We start from the raw sequence: 23,623 nt of genomic DNA, 5'->3' as shown, positions 1-23,623 counted from the left end.
GAGTGAACCCCAATAGAGATAAGTCTCAGGACTTTATTGTGTTATCCCCATACTGCTGTAACCGTACATGTGGTTTTATTACTTTTCAAATAAATTCAAACGTCAAGCTTGAGATTGTAGATTTTGATAGTTTTGGGTGACACTGTAGCATGTAAGCAGTAGGGGATTAATGTAATAAAAACAAAGTGGAGATAAGAGGTTTCAGCCAGACAGCAACGATATGAATTCTAGTCGAGTAGTAGGGCATCCCTGTGGCACAGGGATATAATAAAGTTCCTGTCCACCACCGTGGAGACTGGGGTTCAAATCTTTCCGTGGTGCCTCCCCCGGCTTGGCTGGGCGCTCCCTCCAACCAACACAGTTGGCCACGTTTGGCAGAGTGGAAAGTCGTTCTCTGTCACTGGTCGGGGGGCCTGCTGCTCAGCAGGGAGCGGAACTGTGCAGGATTGGCAGTGACACAGACTATACACACTTGGGGGAAACTGGCAATGAGTATCACTGGGGAGAAACATGAAAAAAAGAGAATTAAAATAATTCTGCCAAGGAAATTCAACGTAGTGCTTATGCACGAATGTAAAAGAGAACATATCTATTCACCATCTACTGAATGGCAGACTGCGCTGCAACCTCTAACCTGGTTGATTGGTTTGGTTCTGTTTGGTTTGAAAGCACAAGCATGAAAACTGACCCTTAATAACCCTCTTAAGCAAACTAATAGAACAGGAGAGCAGGAGGCTTAAGGTAAGGGTGTGTGTGTGTGTGTGTGTGTGTGTGTGTGTGTGTGTGTGTGTGTGTGTGTGTGTGTGTGTGTGTGTGTGTGTGTGTGTGTGTGTGTGTGTGTGTGTGTGTGTGTGTTCTTGTAAAGGGGGTGGATGTCATCTGTGGGCACAAGGCCATCAAGCAGGAAGTGCACAGAGCAAACTAATTTCCCCCTGAGCGCTGAGATATCTAAACATCACCTGTTGACCCTGACGTACTGAGAGAGAGGTATTTCACTCTGCGTGCGTGCGTGCGTGCGTGCGTGCGTGCGTGCGTGCGTGCGTGAGAGATGGACAATGGCGAATGACTGACCTCAAGATGACAATAGATTTGAGCGTGCAGCACATGGGAGATATTATAAATTAGCATTGGCAGTTGTGACTAAGAATTGGCTGAAAGTATAGCTCAGGGAAAACAGCTAAATGTAATTTCATTAAAGTAGACAGTCCACTGAACCCTATACTGTAGCTGTAGCATTTAGCATCTCTTTCTGGGCATGTCGTAATAGTCAAACTTAATGCAAACATTCAGCAAAAACTGCAGATCTACAAGCTCACAAAGGCTTGGGTTGACACTTGACAGTGACAAACGTTGTGAGCTTGTAGATCGATAGCGAAGAGATTTCGCAGAGGTGAGGAAAGAAAAGAGGGGACCAATTAAGTCCCTGTGGGACCCCTTGAAGTACACTAGTAAGCACAACTACAGCGCTGTCATGTGTAGAGCATGCCATTCTAATTTGGGTGTTGATCTATTATTTTTAATAATTTTTCATTGGAAATACAACGTGTTTAAAAGAAATGATGTTAAAAACATGTCATGTCAGATAAGTTATAAATGATAATGTTTTCCAGCCATGTTAGTCACAACCTCACACGAAGAGAACAGAACACATGAGCTCATACTCAAGGATTAATCTCCAGGATATATATATATATATATATATATATATATATATATATATATATATATATACCATACGTGGACAGAAAATGGAAGAAAAAAAAAGATCTGAGGACCCTCTATTGGACTGTCATCAAATCTTATGAGTCACTGCAAGCTAAAAGTTCACAGCTGTTAATATAACCTAAATACTAGGCAGCTGTCTGTGGCAGGGCCCATGACACTTATTACTGAGGGATTAGTCTGATGTGTGGCATGTAAGACTTTCATGTCTTTTAAAGCTCTATGACGTGAAACAGTCAGTGTTTTGAGTAAAACACAATGACCAAGTGTGGTATCATGAGCACGCTGTGGAGATGTATGGAGATGTTAGGGGTAATAATATCTGTGATTTGTCCCCTCAACGTTCTATTGTTTAATTTATGCTTCGTCGTACGACGTGTCGAGCACTGAAAATAGCAGAACGACAAGCTCACAATGCCGTCGCATCCGCAATGTGTTGTGAGCTTGCAGATATTTTTAGGCACAGCGGATTTATGCGGTTTTGCCCTTTTCTGAACTAGGCTTAAGTTGCTGATTTATTTCCATCCCACGTTGTGGCGTTTGATATCAAATTGTCTATTCTCATAAATCTTGGCATGAGATCATGGACCAGAGACAGTTATGGAAACTCTAAAAGCTACTATGCAAGTCTGCACCGAATGAGACACTGTATTAAAACAGGACCTCAAGTTTGAAACTGGATTTTCTACTTCTTTGTCCAAAAACAACACAATCCCAAAGCATGTAGTCCAACCAAAACAATAGATTTTCTTTTTCCCGGGGGAGAGTTTTGCTCGCTTTACAGCAAGCTAAACGGTATGCTCGCTCTAAAGCTTCCTGTTCTTGTTTTAACAGTCAATGTGACAGTCTCTCTTGGACAGCAGAGTCAGAAACACCACGGCCATGGCAAATCAGACAGCTGCAGAGGGGAAAGATGTTTCTCAAGGAAACCTGATCACATGGCTCACGTTGCAGGCATCACGCTATGGTTGCATAGCTTCTGTTTAGAATTTAGATCATCGTCTAGCTAGCCCCCCGTTTCAGCGTTATGACTCGTATCACTAATTAAGGTTTATAGCCCACCCCCTTACAACCCCCTAACTAACCCCCGACCCCTTATGTCTGGTACTGATATCAGATGTGACCTCACTTCACCTGCTCTTGGCTAGGAATTTATGGTTATTGTGGTCTCCCATCTACGTCGTTTATGGTTGACTTATGTATGACTCTGCCCGATTCTAGCCGTCTTTGAGGTGTGTGTTTCCGATCTAATCTCACAAACCACTGGACCAATAGTGCTGAAGTTCTTTAGCACACTGCCAGTGGGCTAACGTAGTACCTCCACAAAAATATGTTCACATATTTTAAACATGTATCTTTAATCTATATATCATAATTTACGTAATCTCTGTGTGTGTGTGTGTGTGTGTGTGTGTGTGTGTGTGTGTGTGTGTGTGTGTGTGTGTGTGTGTGTGTGTGTGTGTGTGTGTGTGTGTGTGTGTGTGTGTGTGTGTGTGTGTGTGTGTGTGTGTGTGTGTGTGTGTGTGTGTGTGTGTGTGTGTGTGTGTGTGTGTGTGTGTGTGTGTCACTTTGTCCAGGACGTAAAAGCGTATAACCAATATAAATGGATCGTTCTTGGCGTTCCTGACTTGCATCGTTCCTGACATGCATGGCCCCAAGTAGGCCGCCGCCGTCCTCGTTTTATGTAAAGAGGTCAATGGGGCTTGGATCTGGCTGAAACCGTGCCCAAATTTGGAGCCACGCCAGTCCCATGTGGATCCTGATATCCAAAGGATTGTCTTGTTTTCCTTTAGATGGGTGAGTTTAGAGAGACATTGCAAGCCAAGGAGAGCACAAATGGACTGTGTTACGGGTCCATTTCGGTTCCATTTGTATAGCCTTCTGATACAGGATTTAGCTGCATATGCGGTCGACTACACTATCCTTAAATAGACCCCAATGGAAACAAACCATAGTGCTTTATTTGGCTTACTTTAGCATCCTTTGTATAGAACTGTATGTGCTTTCTGTGCTTTTTTTGTGCAAACTGTTAATAAAGTATCAAATCAATCAAAATACAGGCCTATAACGATGAGAGTGTACAAATAGACATTACATTTGTACGCTGCATGCGTTAGGTATGCATGGCACCCCATGGGCGTTATTTTCGTCAGTGCTAAACTCCTTATCCCTTTTTTTTTTACTATTTTGAAAAACATTTTTTGAATAATTCAAATCTACTAGCTCACAACGTGTTGATGTAGCTCGGCTAGTTGAACAATTTTAATGTTTTTCAAAATAGTAAAAAAAGGCAAAGAAGTTTAGGGATAAGGGGTTTAGCACTGACATAAATAGGGCCCCCCATATCTTCAAAGCCTGATCCAACCCTACAACCCCTTCAGCTCACTCAGACAAGCTAACACAGGGAAGCTGGCAAAACCTTTTGCTAAAACATCCGGGACAACGCTCCACAACACGTCCCAGACTCTTCCCCCTTCTGGCTCCCAAACTATGGAATGAACTCCCCATTGCAATTAGAACTGACTGCAGACTCACTCCCAATCTTCCACTGTAGTCTGAAGACTTACCTCTTTTGACTCCACCTTAGCCCATAGCACTTGCTGTATCACTTGCCCTAGCCTTGACGACCTTGCAGACTTATGCAAAGGCTACATTTTTTTATTTAGATAGCAATAATGACCTAGACAGATGCCAGGTCATTATTGACCTGGTATCCTATAGTGTATAGTCTCAATATACAGATTCTTGATTTTCTTTGGATATTCTACTGTTAAACTAATGATATTACCTTGTGTTGTCCTTGCTTGCTGTAAATCACTCTCTTAAGAGCGTCAGCTAAATGCCCTAAATTGTAAATTGTTATGCCCTCCCTGTGAAACACCTCATTGGGGCTGACAAGATGCAAAATCATTCTTTTGGGGATAGTTTTTGTCTGAAAGGCCATGCCTTTCTCCTCTCTTCCCATCTCCTTCCATGTCCCCCTCACCCCCCCCCCACACACACACACACACACACACACACACACACACACACACACACACACACACACACACACACACACACACACACACACACACACACACACACACACACACGCATACACATTTCCCTATGTTCCCCATTAGTGGAGGAAATGTATACAGTGCTGGTATGGAAAACAGAGCTAAGTAGGTGTGTGGCCCTAGAGGGGATCAGCAGAGAAATCACAGCCTGGAGAAGACATATGGGGGTCTGTAAACGTGCATATTTACAGACGACAGCCTTCCTTTAATTGGTAATTTCTTATTGACAGAAAGGACACACATATGGACCAAAGCAGGGCCGAGATTACAAAAGGTGTAGTAGAATGGCAAAAGGAGAGAGAGGACAGTACAACATCAAATCCTCAGTGTTAACCCTGGTCCCTGGCCTCCCTATTTAGGCTGACACTTTTTGATCATTTTCAAATATTTAACATTTCACAAATATGTCACATTGTGATGCGTTGTGAGCTTCAGAACTTGTACAGTATTTGTCATACTACATATAATATAGGGCTGTCGTTTCGGTTGTTCCTGGATCCTCATCAAATGCATAAAGACTTGAATTCTGTGACTGTCTTAGTGTCTTTACATTATGTGGCTCAGGCTCTACAAAACCATGGCAAATTATTTTCCCTTTTCAGTCATTTTAAAGGCAAGAAAGGAAAGCCAGGATGGTCTGAAGACATTGTTCCAAACTTGGCTCAGAGAGGTGACATATTATGGACACAGATGAAAGATTGGAACGTTGCACAAGTTAGGTTGTTTGGTTACCAACAACAAGTTATTGCTTATGATGTAATGGTACTTTATAATGAAGATCCAGTACCTTTATTAAGATTTAAGATTAATGTAAGTACACTCTGTACGATCTTGTCACTTTCCGACAACAACTGATCTTCATGGGTCATCGTTCGGGTAGCGTAGGGATACAATTCCTGCCCACCAACGTGGAGACCGGGGTTCGATTTCTCCACAGTGCCTCTCGTTGAACTTGCGTGCGTGCGTGTGTGCGTGCGTGATCACGTAAACCACTGGACCAATCAGTGCTAAAGTTATTTTGCACACTGACAGTGGGCTAACTTTGTACCTCCACAAAAATATGTTCACATGTGTTACATTTGAAATTTGTATCATTAATGTATATTATAATTTACCTAATCTCTGTATAACTCGGAAAGCGTATAATGACCGATATAAATGGAACGACTTGCATCTTTCTTGGCCTTCCTGACGTCCCATGACTTGCATCGTTCCTGACATGCATGGCCCCAAGTAGGCCATCGCTGTCCTATAGTTTTATGTTATGGGTTCGGTTTCTCCACGGTGACCCTGGCTCAGCTGGCCGTATTCGCAGGTGGGACCTCCTCTGGGACCTCCTCTGTTACTTTGAGCAGGGCCTTCTTCATTGCCTGCCACTTGACACCCACATTGCCTGACTCCATCGCTTCCTCCACTTCCTCAGCTCTTTGTTCAATCTTCTCCCTAAACTCCTTTTGACTCTTTGCCTTCTGTAGCTTCCACACCTTCAACTTGGGCAGATGCTTTTTCGCCCCACCTTCTTAACTCGCAGAGTTAGGTCTCCAGTGTGCTGAGACACATGTGTCTCAGCACACTGGAGACCTAACTCTGCGAGTGTCAAGGCAATCTCAAGGCAATTCCTGGAGAAGAGTGTGCACACTCTTCTCCAGGAATTGCCTTGACATTCCTGACCAGGACACGGTCCTCCTTTTTGACCATGAGGTAATCTATTGTGCTCTTGCAGCCGCCAGAACTGTACGTATGTTACTAGTTTGGCTTCGTCCTTCTTGAGAAGCGTTTTGCACATCACCAGCTCCAGTGCATCTCCAAACTCCAGAATCCTCTCTCCCTCCACGTTCCGCATGTCATACCCATATCCACCATGGACTCCATTGAAGCCACCTGACTCCCTCCCCACATGTCCATTCAGGTCACCGCCAAGCACCATGATGGCTTTGTCCCAGAACTCATCCTCCACACATCTGGTTTGTGGGCACCAAGGCGCATATCCACACACTGGTGGGCCTGCGTGCCGCATGTCGGGGGCCAAAACTCCTCCGAGTCCCTTGTAGTTCAGCCAGGGTCTGGGCTTGCTGTTAGACAGGCTATGTACTGGCAGAGAGAGGCTTATGCACTCGGCTCTCCCGTTCGCAATCTGCTAGCCAGCGGTAAAGGTTGACAGTGATTAGTGACAGGCACTGCATGGGCACTCCACCAACACACTAGATGCATCACAACAACCCGACTTCTTACGAAATACACATAAATTTAGTGGTCCTTGACTTGAACAAGTTGCAGTTTCTACAGTGCACCGTACACTTCCTAAGAAGGGTAAAAGTCTCTTGAATATCAGTTCTTGCCACCAAGCGACACTGTCATGCGATGCAGCATAATTTAAGCTTCATGTTTATTTATTTGACATGGACAACACAATCACATTGGATGAACCAGATGCATTGTTTAAAGTGTATTTTATTGTAGCACAAGTGCTACCTGTCCACCAGAGGCTTTTCTAAATAGAATTATAGTAGTCTAAAAAAGTATACTGTTAACACCATCAAAATCAGACCCAGTATATTAACTTGTGAAACAAAAATAGAAATAATCATTCCAATGACCAGTAAGAACCTATGAGCACAGTTGATTTGATTTCAATAGTGTGAGTCCCCTAGCCATCTTTAGCCTTCTCTATGGATCATTCAAAACATTGTTGGGTGTAGCCTAAAAGACAGGCCCTGTCAGGCCCGGAGGATTCCAAAATAAATCACAAGATGCAGATCAATGGAAGCAGCGAGGGCCATGAGAACATCACTGTTTTCAATACAACGCTTGCAAAATAAGCCTTTTTATTGTGCTTAGTGTCCTTATAGCCACGGTGGATCTGTTTGTTTGCCATTTCCACATTTATTTTACCATAATATGATGAGTCATCGTTGGGATAATGTGGTGAGATAAGGGGGGGATTGAGAGAGAGAGAGAGAGAGAGAGAGAGAGATAGAGAGAGAGAGAGAGAGAGAGAGAGAGAGAGAGAGAGAGAGAGAGTGTTGACAGTGAAAGCTGTCTCTGCCACATGGTAGACAATACTGCGCTCAATCTGAGCAGGAAAGAGGAAATTCACAGACCACTGCCTTTCAAGGGCACTTGGGATCTGGAGGCTTATGGAGGCTTGTTCCGGAGGCAGAGGGAGAGAGAGAGAGAGAGAGAGAGAGAGAGAGAGAGAGAGCGAGAGCGGTGGGGTGAGGTTGGGTGCTGCTACCTCAGGACGGCCTTAATCTGCGGTGCAAGCCAACACAGGTCTCAGGTGGCCGAGCCCCTTGATCAGTGCACCATGAGGAGCACCTGAATGGTCAGAGGTGGAGAGGGTGGGGGCCTGTGTTGGTGGAGTGTGAGAGATGACGAGGTGGGAGGTGAGGGGTGGGTTGGGTTGGGGTAAGCGGCCGGGGCTTATGTATGTGGGCTTATGGTAACTCCCATCTCCCGGTATAACCCTCTATCGCGGTCCACACACTCTGCTGCCCTTTCTCATTTACCTCCATACGATTTAAACTCGCCAAGCGTATTAATTGGCAAGAATTAATGAAGAACATGAGGAATTCAAAGTATGCGCCACTCATTTAGCGCGCCGTACCATGACGGAAAAAAGGGCTCCCTTGTGGTACTGTACTGTACATTCATTGTCATATAATCTATGCCACTGGTTCCCAACGTAGGGTCTGGGAACCCCCAGGGGGGTCATTGAGGAGGTTCCAGGTAGTCCCGCAGCTAAATGACTGATAATTAGAAACCAAATGGAGTCGGTCTGTAAATATGATAGCATTATAAAATAGACATCAAATCAATGGGGTACTCGATATGAAAGAGGTTGATCTACTGTACATCTACACTATACACAATGTAGGCTCTCTCTCTCTCAGTTTGCAGCCACGCTGCATTCTCTGTAAAAAGAAATCATATACGTGCAAATGCAGGTCAATCGTCAAAGACAAAACGCAGGTTGCAACACTGCAAAGGAGGTTAGGCCCTGACGTACATCAGAAGGTATAGATCACTGTTATGACTGGGCCAGTTCAAACCCACTGAACCATGCGAGGGAGAGGAGTTTGCCGAGCTGTTTGAGCTCTCAAGGCCGCCGAGCTCTGCTCAGGAGGGAGGGAGGGGGGATGAGGGAATGGGGGGCCGAGACGGGGCCCTCTGGGTGATAAATCACCTGACATACATGCCAGGGGAATGGCTCCCATTGCTGTCTTTTGTTCCAGAGCGCAGTCGGATGATTGAGGGATGCTTCTCGCGTCAGCTTTTCTGAGTGAGTCGAATCATCTCTGCTATAGACGCATAAGTCAAGAATTTAGTCCACATTCGACATTGATTTGATACTTTTTTTGTGATCTTTTAACAACACTGTGGCTGGAAATCTCTCTTCTTGATTGATCATGACTTGATGATATCCACTCTCAAGGGTTTAATGTCTCCCCCGAGCGGGTTCATGGGATGTTTGGTCCGGCGTACTAACAGTCCTACAGTCATGAGTCCGACACCTATACCCAAAACCCAACCCTAAACCTAACCTCACAGGAAGCCACGGGTTAGATTTAACCTGCCACGCATGTCGGGAGCCACGGGTTAGATTTAACCCACCATGGGTTAGTAGTTGTAACCGGCCGTGCATGTCTGGAGCGACGGTATTGTCGGACTAATGCCCGTCGGAGTGGTCAGACTGTTAATGACCAACCAAGACGAGAAGATGAAATAAGAAACGTACAAGGGAAAAGAAGAAGAAGAACCTTAGAATGCATCTTCTGCAAAGATATTTAATGTAGAGTGAAAAAACTGAAGACACTTAATTGGCGTAGAGCCCTATAGGAACTCTGCTAAACCATATACATAAGTGGTTTAAGTAGTTAAACATAGCAGCAGTTTGGTGTGAATATCATCTCCTGAAATTGTGAAAGGGAAAAAAAAGGAAAGAAAATCAAGGAAAAAGTGTGTTAGCTGTGTTGTGGTCAGCAGCTCAGTCCGTCACAGCGGTGACTCCTTGCTTGTGACGTCTATTACACCCTGAGCGGCATAAAAGGATCAAATAGTAACACTCGACGCTCAGGACGAAGATTAATCACAGGACAGAACTTTATTGATATCATAACCAAGCGCACCTCTAAGAGAGCACCGCTCCACAGGCTGGGAGTGCCTGTTGGGCAACAATGTCATTTCCGGTTGGGACGTCATCCAAAGTGGTCCCCCTCCATTTTAGTGGGTGAGATCGAAAATCTTAAAACGTGAATAACTCTTGATCTAAATCAATCCGTCCAATTCTAACCAAAGATTACGTTTTTGACGGCCCATCGCGGTCCTGTTGCTTGTCGCGTTAGAAGTAATCATACTTCCCGATCGTCTAGGGGGTGTTTTGGCTACATCTAGCTACTTCACCAGCTACATCCAAGATGGCGCCTTGTACACCTTCAAAAAGGCTCCGTAGCTGCAAATCGCTGGGCACACTGATTTAATGGTTACAAATACCCCCGGGCGTTCGGTGTGTTTTAATGTGTGGTAAACCACAGTGGAGTGCTGCCTGAGGGGAACATGTGAGTGATGAGCCAACATCATTCAAATGTGTCATTATGCGGCTCGTACTGCCCACATTAACCCTGACGGCCTCCCTAATGTCCCTGTCAGACATTATAGACAAAAACTATTTCAATAAAAGAATAAGGGTAATAATAATAACATAATCATAATAATAAAGTATAATAAAAATAATAATAAAGTCATATAAATTCCAAATTCAATCTTTTTTAGAGCTTTTAGATCAGCTATTTTCACTAGTCATCAAACAAAGTACTGTATCTAGTTTGGAAAACTAGATACAGGAAAATGTGCTAGTCAATAATTTTAAAATTGCAAATGATGCCAAACCCAAAACTACTACTTTTTTTCAAGCAAATGCTTTAAAGTATTAGTAATAGTCTTTTTTCATGCCAGCCGTAATTTTGTGACAGTAGTCATCGTTTCTCATTGTTTTGTATTTACTATATTTGGTGGGTGGCCCAGTTTTGAATGATTTTTTATGTAGATCTTAAACCAATGTGTGAGTTGAAAGTAATTAGCCTTGGAACCACAGGTTCCTGAGCCATGTTGACCATAGGTCAGGAGGAGCAAACCCTCTGTGTCTGTAGCGAGATATATAAGTTCACACCCACCTGCAGTTTGTTTACAAACACTCAAACATTCTTGATCTTGTCTATTAATAATTCAACAGTGCTGGAGAAAAAGAGCAAGAGAATGTTTTCTGACCAGTATTACCCCACACACATGGTTCACCAGTCTGACCTTAACCTCTACCACATTTCCCCTGACCCTATAGGGTCAACCCTGGGCCAGGGGCAGACAGCGAGGACGAGGATCAAGAATGTCCCTGACGTGAGACTACACACGTGTTAACATGTGGTACCCATAGGCCTCCAAGAAGTCACTTTTGTTAATGTCATTGTCATCTGATCTGGGAACCTATGAGCTCAGTATGTGGACAATTAGGGGCGAGCAACGGCATGACTTCCTGCTGCGTTTTGTCTAGTTGGCGTCATTGGCCCCAGTGGTGGTGATACATGGTTTTTTTGGGGGCTCTAAATTCCACGATTCCAAGAAAGAAAACGTTTGATGTTGAGGTCATAGAAAACTGTTAGGAAAGCACATTAAAGCAGTGGTTCTCAAAGCGGGGTTTGGGGGAACCCCCAGGGGTCCTTGAGGGGGTTCCAGCAAAATGAGAACCGGTTTAATGGTCACTGTTATTGTATACCGGCGGCTAGATGTTATCCTTGCAATGAGAGAATGCGTTATTCTTATATATACTGTACATTCTATTCAGATAGCGTCCTCGGCTTAATACGGATCAATGTGGTGGTCCTTCCATACTCCATAAATAATCACCTGCACTGAATTTCTTAACATAAATATATATGTATATGTCTACGGTGGATTTTTATTAAATGAAAACTTTGCAGATTGAAAGAGGATAACTCAAGCTTTTAGTACAGCTGCAACGTTGGTGTGTTTGACGTTGTTTAATACAGATAGGACTTTTCTGTTTGGATGTATGGGCTGTCAATTCACCCTTTGTCAGCCTTCTGATTGGTCCCTGACTGACCAGCAGGCTCTTTCTGCCTTTGTTCCGCCCTGGTTCCGCCTTGTTTATATTGAATTTGCCAAAACATATTTTTTGGAAAAAACTAAAAACAAACATGATATGCCCAGTCACCATGATGCTGCACCTGTGATGTTCCTTTTTACTGACACCAAGTTTAAAATAAGAATTGAGTGCACAGAATATCAATATGAAGCAACTGAAAAACATGTTATTTCAATGGTAGTGGATGGAGAGAGAGGATTTTTGTCCAACCACGAAACGGCAACCAATGGGTGTGAAGAGGAGCACAACCACGGGCGGGACTTGACAGAGGTTGAATTGCAAATTGCGGCTAGTTGCCACCCTGCCATTAACTTAAGGGCAAGATGGCCATGCACTGTGTGCATATGGTCTATTGTCTGTGGTTTAACTTGGTGTTTAGTGACAGTTCCCTACACCAGTGGTTCCCAAAGTGGGGTCCGGGGACCCCCAGGGGTCCTTGAGGGAGTTCCAGGGGGTCCCCAGCTAAATGATAGTTTGCAACCAAATGGACCCTTATGCGTCTGTAACTCTGAGAGCGTGCAAATGGAACCAAATGGAAGAGTTAAATTAACAACATTGATTTTACAATATAAATTGGGGGTCCCAGAGAGAGAAATACCATTAAATGGGGGTCCGTAGACGAATGCATGTCAAACTGGGGGTCCTTGAAATTAAACGGATTGAGAATCACTGCTATAGAGCCGTAAAAATCTTCTCTTATAGGGGGTCCCTGTCATAGCTTTTCAAATGGGGGTCCGCAGGCTAATTAGTGTCAATTTGGGGGTCCTTGACATGAAGAAGTTTGGGAACCTACACTGCATGAGAACACTACAGTATCATTATAGTGATTATTTATTGCTGTTCTTGTCTCTGTCTTCCTTTTTTCCTTGCCATGGCACCTATACTAAGAAACCCTGTTATAGGCTAAATGTCGTCACATCATGATGCATTGTGAGACTGTAGATCTGCTATTTTCACTATTAAACATTTATTTAAAAGACATTTCAATTATTTTGAATATATATTTTTTAATTTGCACTAAATAGAGACACCCGGCCAGGTTATGCTGTTTAATCCATTGAGACCTGGAACGCATCCATGTCACGTTAGCGTTTAACCACATTAACCATTAACCCATTTTGGGGCGGGAACCCCTTTTGGTGTTTTAAACATTGTTATAATTTAGCTATTGAAAAATAGCAGATCTACAAGCTCATAGCGCGCCACCGAGTGGCGCGCTATGAACTTGTAGGTCTGCTATTTTTGAAAAATCGTTAAAATGTGCCTCAAATCGTTCCGAAAATTGTCATGATTTAGAAAACTTTTTTTTTAAAATGTTGACGTCAGGCCTGAATGGGTTAAAGTCTATAACCCTTGTGTGCTCTCACACCTTCACATCTGGCAAGGAGGCAAATTAAAAAGGTTGGGGACATAATATATAGCATCTGTGGAGAATTAATGAATATGCAGGTATAGCTGTAATAATAATGTGCAGGCAGTCTGTCCAGAGCTGTTGTTAATCCTCTGTCAGAGCTTCATAATGTGCCGTAGGTGATGAAAGCTAATTAGGGGATGAGTGGTTCAGGTTACTTTGGCACCTGTTTGGCATGTTGCACATTCTGGAGCCAAGACCCCTGTAGTTGTTGTTGCGTCCTGGCCAAGATGCAAGAATTTATCTTGATTTTCACGTAGAAATTAAATACTGTAAACCCGGCCGTATCCTTAATTGCTCCCTGTGTATAACCAGTGGGTGACCCGAACACATTTCACATTGTCAGACATAATGATCTGTTGCTGTGGCAAGAAGGCCAATATTGTTCATATAATCCCAACAAATTAACTGTGATTCATCGTCACTTTCTAACTTTCACATGGGAAATTGTCACGTTCATGCTCATCTCTTGCACACACCCAGCCGCAGTTGAAATGTGTTTTGAAATGTAGAAATGCATTCATCTACCTATAAATGCACCATGTCTCTGTACGTGTACATCTGTAATCCACATAACTCGAGAACCGGTTCACCCCACCGACTTCAGATTCGACACACGCGTTCCACACCCCGACATGGAGTGCTGTGCCTGCATGGTGTCGAGTCCGTCGGATCCACGATTGTCCAGAACCGCCACAAAAGGCCTCTGCCCGGGCTCTGGACAGGGCCCCTGCCCAAGCTCCCTATATGGAGCTGGCCTGTTCTGACATCACAATTATACACTTATATAAGGAGTCAAGAGATTCGCATATCTTGACTGTTGGTAGGGCGTTCCACATTTTTGTGGCATAGGAGCGAAATGAATTTAGTCCCTTGTTTGTGCCGAATCTGGGTTGCACATGGTTTGTTGAACTCCCTCTAGTGTTGTGGGTGTGGACTTCGTTGACATTAAGGAAGTATTTAGACAGGTACATGGGTGTATCTTGGTGGTGTAGCAAATCTTGTGAACCAGACTCATTGCAAGATGCTATAGTCTGTCGTCAACCCTAAGCCACAGCCTGTCAAAATGGGCAGGGGTGAGGTGTGTTCGGGGAGTGAGGCCAAGTAGTAGCCTGACCAGTTTGTTTTGGGATGTCTGGAGCCTTGTTTTAAGGGCCTTTGAGGTGCTGTGGTACCAGGAGGTGCATGCATAGCCGAAGAAACCTTGTACTAGAGCTCCTGTTAGGGTCTTCAAGGTGTTTTGTCGACCAGTGAGGAGATCCTGTATATCCTTTGGTTGACTTTTTTGATTACGTTGGTGGCCATTTTATCACCGGAAACATTTGCCTTCAGGATGGAACCTAGGTAGGTAATTTCAGCGTACTTGCGCACGCACTGCTCGCGCAAGTAACAAGTAATAACTGGGTGGGGCATGCATTTCCAACTTGCATCGTTTCAAGTAGGCCAGTGCCCAACAGGCACCGCTCTAGTTCACATAAGCAGTGGATCCCCACCGATCCAAGCTAGAACACAACTGTTGGTGTTGCTAACCGTGTGAAAAAGCCTTAAAATAATGATAACTGGGCTGTACTAACAACTCCTACTACAGCAGGGAGAAGAACTAGGTATTATAGCATTTTTCTTTGCATGCATTACTCTCTACTGACGAGATTGATTGATTAAATACTTAATCAATTGATTAAATACTTAATCAATCAAAGACAAGCAAAGGAAAGTTACAGTTCAATACAAGGTATACAGTCTGCTAATAGGACTAAACATCCAAGAAAGCACTATATGGCGTGTTTCCATTGGGGTCCTTTGACTCCTCAGTGTCAGGTGAAAAGAAACAGCTGGTGACTCAATGTGAATCAGAGGAGAACACCCTCCCGCATCATTATACCACTAACTTAGATTTGGTATAAAGGGGGAAAAGATAGTAAAAAAAAAAGACATGGTCTAACAAAGGTGAAATAATGGCTTTATGTTGATGCCCAAATATGGAGGGTGGGTGGATCTGGGATTATGAGTGAACACATTCTGCTTAGTGCAGCACCCATTATCACAGTATTTGGAGGCCTGTCTATGTCATCAGTACTACATCATATTGATTAAGTCAGGGATGTCCATATATGGGCATATAAGACAGAGTCATCAAATACAGAGATTTGTGAATTTTTATAGATACTGGAACAGTGCCCGGTAGGGGGGTGATCAGGTGTGATCAATTGGCTAATAATTGTGTGCTGGTTCTGGACAACCCAGAATGCAGAGTCCCTTTTATGCCCATATATGGAGATTTAGGACATTTATGGATAGATGTAGGACAGTGGCGGGAGAGTTGAAGAACCTGCATAACACCATGGGGATCTATAAAGATGCTGGCCCAGAACAGACTGAAGTGGAGATCCTTTGTTGCTGCCCTACATGCCAGTCGGCATAAAGGGCAGTAAGTAAGAAATGCAGGTTTTCTGTATGTGTCTCTCTGTGTCCCTTTTTTCCTATTTATGGAGTTCAATGTCAGGCATTCCCAAATATGGAGTGTTGTGATGTCAGAACAGGCCAGTTTATGGGGTTCTGTGTCAGGCATGCCCAAATATGGAGTTGTGTGATGTCAGAACAGGCCAGCTCCATGTATGGACCATGGGCACATTGGGCAGGGGCCCTGTACAGAGCCTGGGCAGAGGCCTTTTTGGGGCGGTTCTGGACAACTGTGGGTCTGACCGACTCGACACCAGGCACTGCACCCCCTGCAGGGGTGTGGAACGCGTGTGTCAAATTTGAAGTCTGTGGGGTGAACGGTTCTCGAGTTATGTGGATTACACACGTACAGACAGACAGACAGACAGACAGACAGGACATGGTGCATAGATTACAGACAACTGCTGATCCGAATGACTTCCCACTTTGCACTGAGCAAAAAAATGCACACAGAAAAAAGTGAAAAGTACTTTCTTTGCCTATACTGGCAGTGTGCACAAGAAAGGGCACTGATTGGTGAGGTCTAGTGGTTTGCAAGATTAGGACAGACAATCATTTTTTTTAAGATATTTTTGGGGGCTTTTTGCCTTTATTTGACAGGTGACAGTAAGTATAGACAGGAAAGGGGAGAGAGATGGGGGAGGACACACAGCAAAGTTCTTTGGGATCGGGACCCGAACCCGCGACACGCTGTTAAAGCTGGCCCAACCAGGCAAGGTGCCTGGACCGCTGAGCCACAGGCCCAGGACAGACAACACTGACAGAAACCGAGAAACGTCAACTTAATGAAAGAGCAACATTTTTGGCTTCTGTCAGTGTGTGGGCCCTCGCTCTTCTTTGTTTTGCAAAGATACCCTTTTTAATATAAGCCCTACGCACCTGTCACCAACCTATTGAGGACCGGTGTGCATCCGCCTTTTTCTATTATTGAATTATTTAACTTTTTAAGTTAAACAAGTGGAATGGATGATGTTAGTTACTGGAAGTGACTCTTACATTGATACATTTTATCCCTGGTGGCCTAAAGTCAATAAAGTTATTGGATGACACACCAGATTGGAGAGGGCCTGTAGATGCCCCAGATATGACATTATTGCTTTATTTTATTGTATAGATGCAGTTCAGACATCTTGCAACATTTCTCACTTGGACAGATGTAGCCTAAACCTTCATGATTGGTTGACATGACATGGTTGAATGTATTGAAGCAGTCAAGCAGATGGAAGTAATGAGTGAGTGATCCATAAAGGAGCATTAAAATAAACTACTAATTACTAATTACATAGTTTTCCATGTATTTGTAATTTATCTTATGTTATTTTAGAAAGTTGCCTTTTAACCTAAAGCCAACATCAGAGTGAATGTGCGCTTTTTAAAATACATGATTGCCAATTTGGCCAAGTTGGAGTCTTGCGCTTCCCAGATCCAAGAGCGTTTCCGGTGAGCCCACCATATCTAATCACGCACAATGCGGTGACATTTTGTGGCTGGAGGAGATGAAAAACGAGAGTTCTTTGAAACGTCCATCATGTGTAAGACTTTAGGTGTCCAGATGATTAACGAGAAGCTGACCACACCATGGCCAGAAAAGACCACTTTACGCTTAATAGTCCACTAGTGACTCTGTACGCAGAATGTCTCAATGGGCTGTTTGTTTCTTTAATCACTTGACAATGCCTCTTTCATCACCTCCGTGAAGTTAGGTTTAGTCACTTTTAACCACGTTGCATATAAATATGATGATCATAATGTGGCTTTGTTTATTTCATTCTATTGCAGTTTGTTTCTTTGTTGTTGGCCACATAGCCTACATCGTTTTTTTTATTACTAGACGATAATATTATTAGTATTAATTATTATGAATATTATTATTAATAATATTATTGTTGTTATTGTTATTGTTATTATTAGTATTATTGTTATTGTTATTATTGGGTAAACCAAGAACATTTAGCCAGAAAGGTGAAGATGTTCGGGAAATATTAATGCTGGCTAATCGCTTATTTTCATGGGAACATCCTCCAGTTTATTAGCCTCGGTCCCAGCCTTACTCATTTGGGGAAGAGAAAGGCCAGTTTATGCCTGCCCCGAAAGTGTGGTGGTCGTTGCGCGCTCTCACCATTGGCTCCCGCGGCCTGACGGGGGCGTTGCTTCTGAGTGAGTGTGTGTGAGTGCTTAGGGTGCAAGAAGGGCTGTTCTATGGATGGCTGAGGGGAGAGAGAGCCCTCCTTTCCGTATAGAACCGCTTTACATTAGACAGCAGTTTTCTGTGTTGGTGGTGAGGAATGTCATCGTAAATAGCGCGTTGTTTACACCAGAGGACACTGGATGCAATTTTTTCAATTATGCGATGAGGCCAGTGCACTTTGCAAGAGTCGTGCTGCTGCAGAGAGCCTCCGCAGAACCCACCACCACGACCTGTTGCTGCTGACAAGCCGGGGAGAAGAAGAGGGGGATCCGCCTGAGAAGAGGAGAGGAGAGGGTGCACTGCTGCCTGGAGAGGAGAGCCTTATACTGGTTTGCTTCGCGCAGGGAAATCATGCAGTTTGCAATCTGGCTGGTTGGACTAACATGTCACCTGTCAGCACTTGTCCGAAACACGTTGGAATACAGATTGCATCCGAAACAAGGTACTCTTTTTGTTTTTCCATTTTATTATGGGGGATATCACCCGTGTACATGCTCATGTTGAAACGGTGTATCCCGGGGTTGAGAATGAATGATGCGAGTTTGTGGCTATGCCTGTCAGACTGTTTTGTACCATTGCGTGTTGGGGTAAAAACTTGCAATCATTGGGCGCGTGAATTAACCGTACCGTTACTTTCTGTCAAGAGTTGTACATTTATTTTCCTTTTTATGTCACTTTAATATTCATTTTACTTTTTCTTTTCTTTTTTTTTTAGAAAGTTTCATCAAGCAGTTGTCATCCTATGAAATCATCACCCCGCTCCGTATGAATGAATTCGGGGAATCGTTCCCCCACAAGTTGCACTACAAGAGAAGACGGCGGAGTTTAAATGACGACCTCTCCTCCAGGGGTCTGCGGGCTCACTACAGGATCGACGCGTTCGGGGAGCGCTTCCACCTCAACCTGACGGCGGACTCCGGCTTCATCGCCCCCTCCTACTCAGTGACACACTTGGGAGCAGCGGAGGAGAAGCCTGGCAGCGGCAGCAGCAACGACACGGCGGGCGCCCACCACCACTTCCAGCAGGACTTCCAGGACTCCGGCGGCATCAGCGGTATGCGCCACTGCTTTTTCCGTGGACACGTCAACGCCAAGAGCGAATTCCCTGCCGTCTTCAGTTTGTGCACCGGCCTTGTGAGTATCCCCCCCCCCCAACACACACACAGACACATGCATACCCCCCATCTTCCTCTAAACTTAGATATACATTTATCAGGCACTGCTGACAAGAAGTCTCCTTGCTTCATCTTCATGCATGCCCCCCCCCCCAGTATGTGAAGAGTACTGGTGGTGTAACAAGAGCAAGTGTTGCAGGACATGCCACATATTGACCACACTGAGAGCAAGAGCATCCCGCTGCCTGTGGGGTGCTATATTGCACTGGTCTAGGACCCATGCCATGCGACAACCTGTCATATGATTTGCAAAATATATGTTTAGGGACTCAAATGTCTGCCAAATGATTTGCTGTCATGCGCGTGTTATTAACTTACTGTCAAGCACTTTTCACTCGCCAAGTCGGAGTGTTGCCATCTGCTATGTCAAGCCAACTGCATTTGACAGTGTGGGTCTGTCAATCATGCATAACTTAAAATATGGAATGGAATGGAAATATAAAATAAAAACAACACAAAGAGTAATTCTCCAACAGTGCTAGCATGAGCAAATGTCCTATAAGATGCTGATAGATGGATAAAGAAAGAGTTTTTATACCTATATGTTGCATTGACGGTGTCTGTGAGCTTATAGGATTGTATTAGGAAAAGTGACTGCAAAGGATCTTTACACCTCTGTTAGTTAGAGCATGCAGATTGTGACAGCCATGAGTGTCCGAGCCGTTTAGATCTCTCACTCCATTTCAAGAGAATCAGCTACGTTTTGAAGGCGATGACTTCATGGGTCAGATAAGGTTACTGGTTCAGGGGCAGGGGGTTGACCTCAGTCGCGCCAGCCGGATTCTGGTGTGGATTCTAGTGGGGGGGTCTTTGGCTAGAGAGAGAGAGAGAGAAAGAGAGAGAGAGAGAGAGAGAGAGAAGCTCTGAGTTTACCCTCTGTGTCATAGTCACACTACAACATCCCCTATCAGTGACAGTGACATAACCCTTATTTTAGATATGTGCACACTGTGCACGGTACAAGGATAGCATTTGCTGCAGGGAAGCGTATCAGCTGTACTGTTTTGGCCGCGTGTCTTCACTGGCACTTCCACGATTATACCCACAGTAATTGTGCTCTTGTTGAGGCTTATCATAACTCCCAAAGATCACATTTCTTTCGTGTTCATGCGTGCATCCAAGATCTAATTTATGCCAATTGGAGTTGTCTGAGTAATAAAGCCCCATAATTACCCCTCTGCTGAACTTTGATGTATGACTCTTATCCAAGCACATTTGTATCCTTTTTCAAGCCATCGCCATTGGTTATCCGCATCGCCACTCATTGAGAATGACAGGACAATGGAGACAGCACCAGAGGCTATCGGGTCATAAATGCGTCCGTCTCTGTCTCTCTGATCACTGGGGCTCAATGGCCGGGCGCATTTTGCTTGGATGAGATCATTAAAGAATGATTAAGTCCTAAAACAAAGGGGTCATTCTGGAGAATGCAGGTTCTCCTTCGTCCGGCGTTGTTGCTCAAAGCAGTCCCCCCAGGGTGTCAGGGTTGGGTTTGGAGGGGGGTGACATGGTGGTGGCTTGCAGGGCTTTGTGCCTTTTTCACAGAGCTGTGTTGGACAGAAAAGAGGACTGGGAAATGCTGTGGTCGGTGAGACAACTGCTGCCAGCAGTGTGACGATCGCGAAGGAAGTGCTCTGTGACTTACACCGTGGGAACTGGTGGTTTGCGTAGGACCCTCTCTTTCTCAGTCCCCTCACATAATTGAAGTGCATGACGTGTCGGCTGTATGTGTCGAGGAAAAAGGGGCCTTATTCTTTCAGTCCGGTGACCGGTGCCAAGTGATGTACATCTGTGTAAAGATCAGACCCGTGACACCTTTATGCTGTGTTTAGCTTCAGAGAGATTGACTGCAGCCCCTGTACTGTCTGTACGTCACAGCAGATGACTCGACAAGCCGCTGGACACCACAGTGTCTTTGTGGGCTTTGACACAATAGCTGTGTGCCAACAGACATTCCATCCATGGCATGACATTGACCTCGCTCAGTCAGAATGAGAATCTCTCCCCCATCGTAAGATCTAGTTCAGCACTAGAGTTGTTCCGATACCAATACCAGTATCAGAAAAGATGACGATACTACGTAGAATGCTGGTATCGGTATCGGCAGGTATGTCAGTCTATATGCCATTACCACGTAATTTATCAGTAATCAGTTGTTTTGTATTTTGAATGCTTCAGTTGATTGGTTGGTGATTGGTTTATACACTTGTAATGTATACTGTTACTGTACTAATTATTATTTTACTAACTTGTAGCTGCACTATTGTAGCTGCACAAATGTTATTAATGGATTAGATTATTTTTTAATTCCTAAATTTAGTAGATTAGTGGTTCAATTTAGGCTCAAACTTTTTAATTTCATCGACACGGGTATCGGAATCAGTATCGGTATCAGGAAAGAGACAATTATATCAGTAGTACATCTCTCTATATTCAGCACCCACTGCTGAACAGCAGCCTCTGTGTCTGTGCAGACTTTGACCAGCTCTGCTAGTGGCCTATAGTGTTGGGAAACCCTGGAACTGTGGCCCCTCGATTGACTAAACAGAGCACTTGTGTAAGTTGTGTTTCTCAGGCCCTGTAAGAACACCTCATGGAAACTCTAGAAAGAGAAGACCGTAAACCAGGTGTTTGTTTATAGATAGTAATTCATCAGACAGATACACACATAAACATTGCGGGCGAGCACGCCGAGCAGTGGTATTCTATGAATGATCTCATCTCTTTAGAACAGTAGTACAACTGGATGGATGCTCACACATTTAGTTACAAGCAAGTTCACTTGCATGTGCACTGCCATTATTCATTTCATGTCAATGATGCTAGTTTTACAAAGTTATGTTTTGCCACATGTGGAAAAAGACAGATTAAGGTCACTTCCAGTTTTATTTACTATTATTAAATGAACTTGCACATGGGTACTGACCTTTGGCATATGCAGGGAGCGAGAAACCAGATTCTTCACTCTTCCCTAATTTAAACTGTTTATTATCATTTTTTTCCATGGGCTAGCAGCCATCAGTCGCAGTTGTGGTCTCAGCAGACTATGGGTTCTGTAGTCATTGTCTCGGTCCCATAGCCCGGACGGATGGTGGGTGAAAATGTGTGTGTGGACTAGTAGTGCATGATAATTATAACTATAAGCAATAATAAAAAGAATGTCACATGCAATTTGCTGTTTCAATGTCCTAGACCTAGACTGTCGGATATTCGTGTTATATTTTGGTTGCAGCAATGCAAATTCGCCCCGGCAATTGTGTTATTGGATTGCATGCAGCATATTTGTATTTTGGACGGATCATTAAATTGATTCTGATTTCGTGTACACATTCTTATTGAAGCAAGCACTCTTATTAATGTGATGTTATAGGCTTTTCAATATCTCACTTACAGTATTACACAGTTACTTATGAACAGAGTCAAACATTTGATACAGAATATTGTTTTAAAATTTGTTTTATTAGCATACAATGTGTACTAGCATACATTATGCTTCTGTAGCAACATCAACAGAGGCAGAATTCCTTGATTGTATTCAAGCTGTGCAATAAAATTGTATATCTATATTCATAACACATCTATTGGCCTATAGTAATATTTTGTTAGAATCAGTGAAGCACAAATTGGGAATGACATGCAGTTTAATATTAACCACTTAACCTTTTTATTGTTTGCGTATGACAGTGTCACACGCAACTAATCTATAGCTCACAAATCATCAAAACATGAGTTGTGGTGAGCTTGTAGATCGGATAATTTATTTTGTTTTAAAAAAAAGGATAAAAAAAAAAGAAATATTTTGAATTGTTTGTGTGGGAAAAATCTCGCCTACAATGACACGCCCAAAATGAGTGACACCAGTGACACCATGTTGAAAGTGGTTAAATACATGTCATACATAAATGTCCCTGTATGTACCCGAGGTCTCTGTGACACTCTCACTGAATACCACATCAACGTAAGGCGGGCACTCGATTTCAATCCCGCCAAGTGTGAAAGTGTGTTTAGTCTGTGACATGACAGTCAAACACCTGAGTGCGAGGAGCTGGGACACCCAAACAGGGAGTGTTTTTAGCATACAGCCCGGGACTAACATCTAGTGCTCATCTGGTTGCCTGTTGGGGGGGTGGGGGGGGGGGGGGGGGGGGGGGGGGGGCACACACAATATATTTGCTCATGGCTGTGCACACAAATGGTCCCGGCAGCACATACCCCCCCATCTCAGAGTGCCACGTTGTAACTTGACTCCATTAATACTCTGGTCCATGGCCGAGTAGCAGCAGCAACAACTTGCCAAGCCTGCAGTGATAGGAGCAGGAGTGAAGTGAGTGGACACAGTTAGGGTTGGGATCCGGAGCCCGGGGGAACCGGATCCAACATTGAGGAACCTGGAATTGGTTCCATCACATTTGAAAGCATTTTCGGGAACCGGTTTATCACACCGTC

At 44.0% G+C, this 23,623-nt stretch overlaps 1 protein-coding gene across 1 annotated transcript in view; it reads left to right on the top strand.

The window, feature by feature from the left end:
* Positions 1 to 18,529: 18,529 nt before the first annotated feature.
* The window catches only part of LOC306923907 (A disintegrin and metalloproteinase with thrombospondin motifs 20), a gene marked incomplete at its 5' end in the record, with an annotated part of 154,198 nt that continues 149,104 nt past the window's right edge, over positions 18,530 to 23,623 (top strand). Inside the window, 2 exons of the mRNA XM_079502253.1 lie at positions 18,530 to 18,542; positions 18,718 to 19,136. Coding sequence (XP_079358379.1) covers positions 18,530 to 18,542; positions 18,718 to 19,136 — 432 coding nt within the window. The remainder of the gene's footprint in view (positions 18,543 to 18,717; positions 19,137 to 23,623) is intronic.

This window comes from Electrona antarctica, assembly GCF_951216825.1.
Source record: "Electrona antarctica genome assembly, chromosome: 5".
NCBI lineage: Eukaryota > Metazoa > Chordata > Actinopteri > Myctophiformes > Myctophidae > Electrona > Electrona antarctica.
Note: the sequence above shows the minus strand (reverse complement) of the source record. Positions and strands in the feature narration are given on the sequence as shown.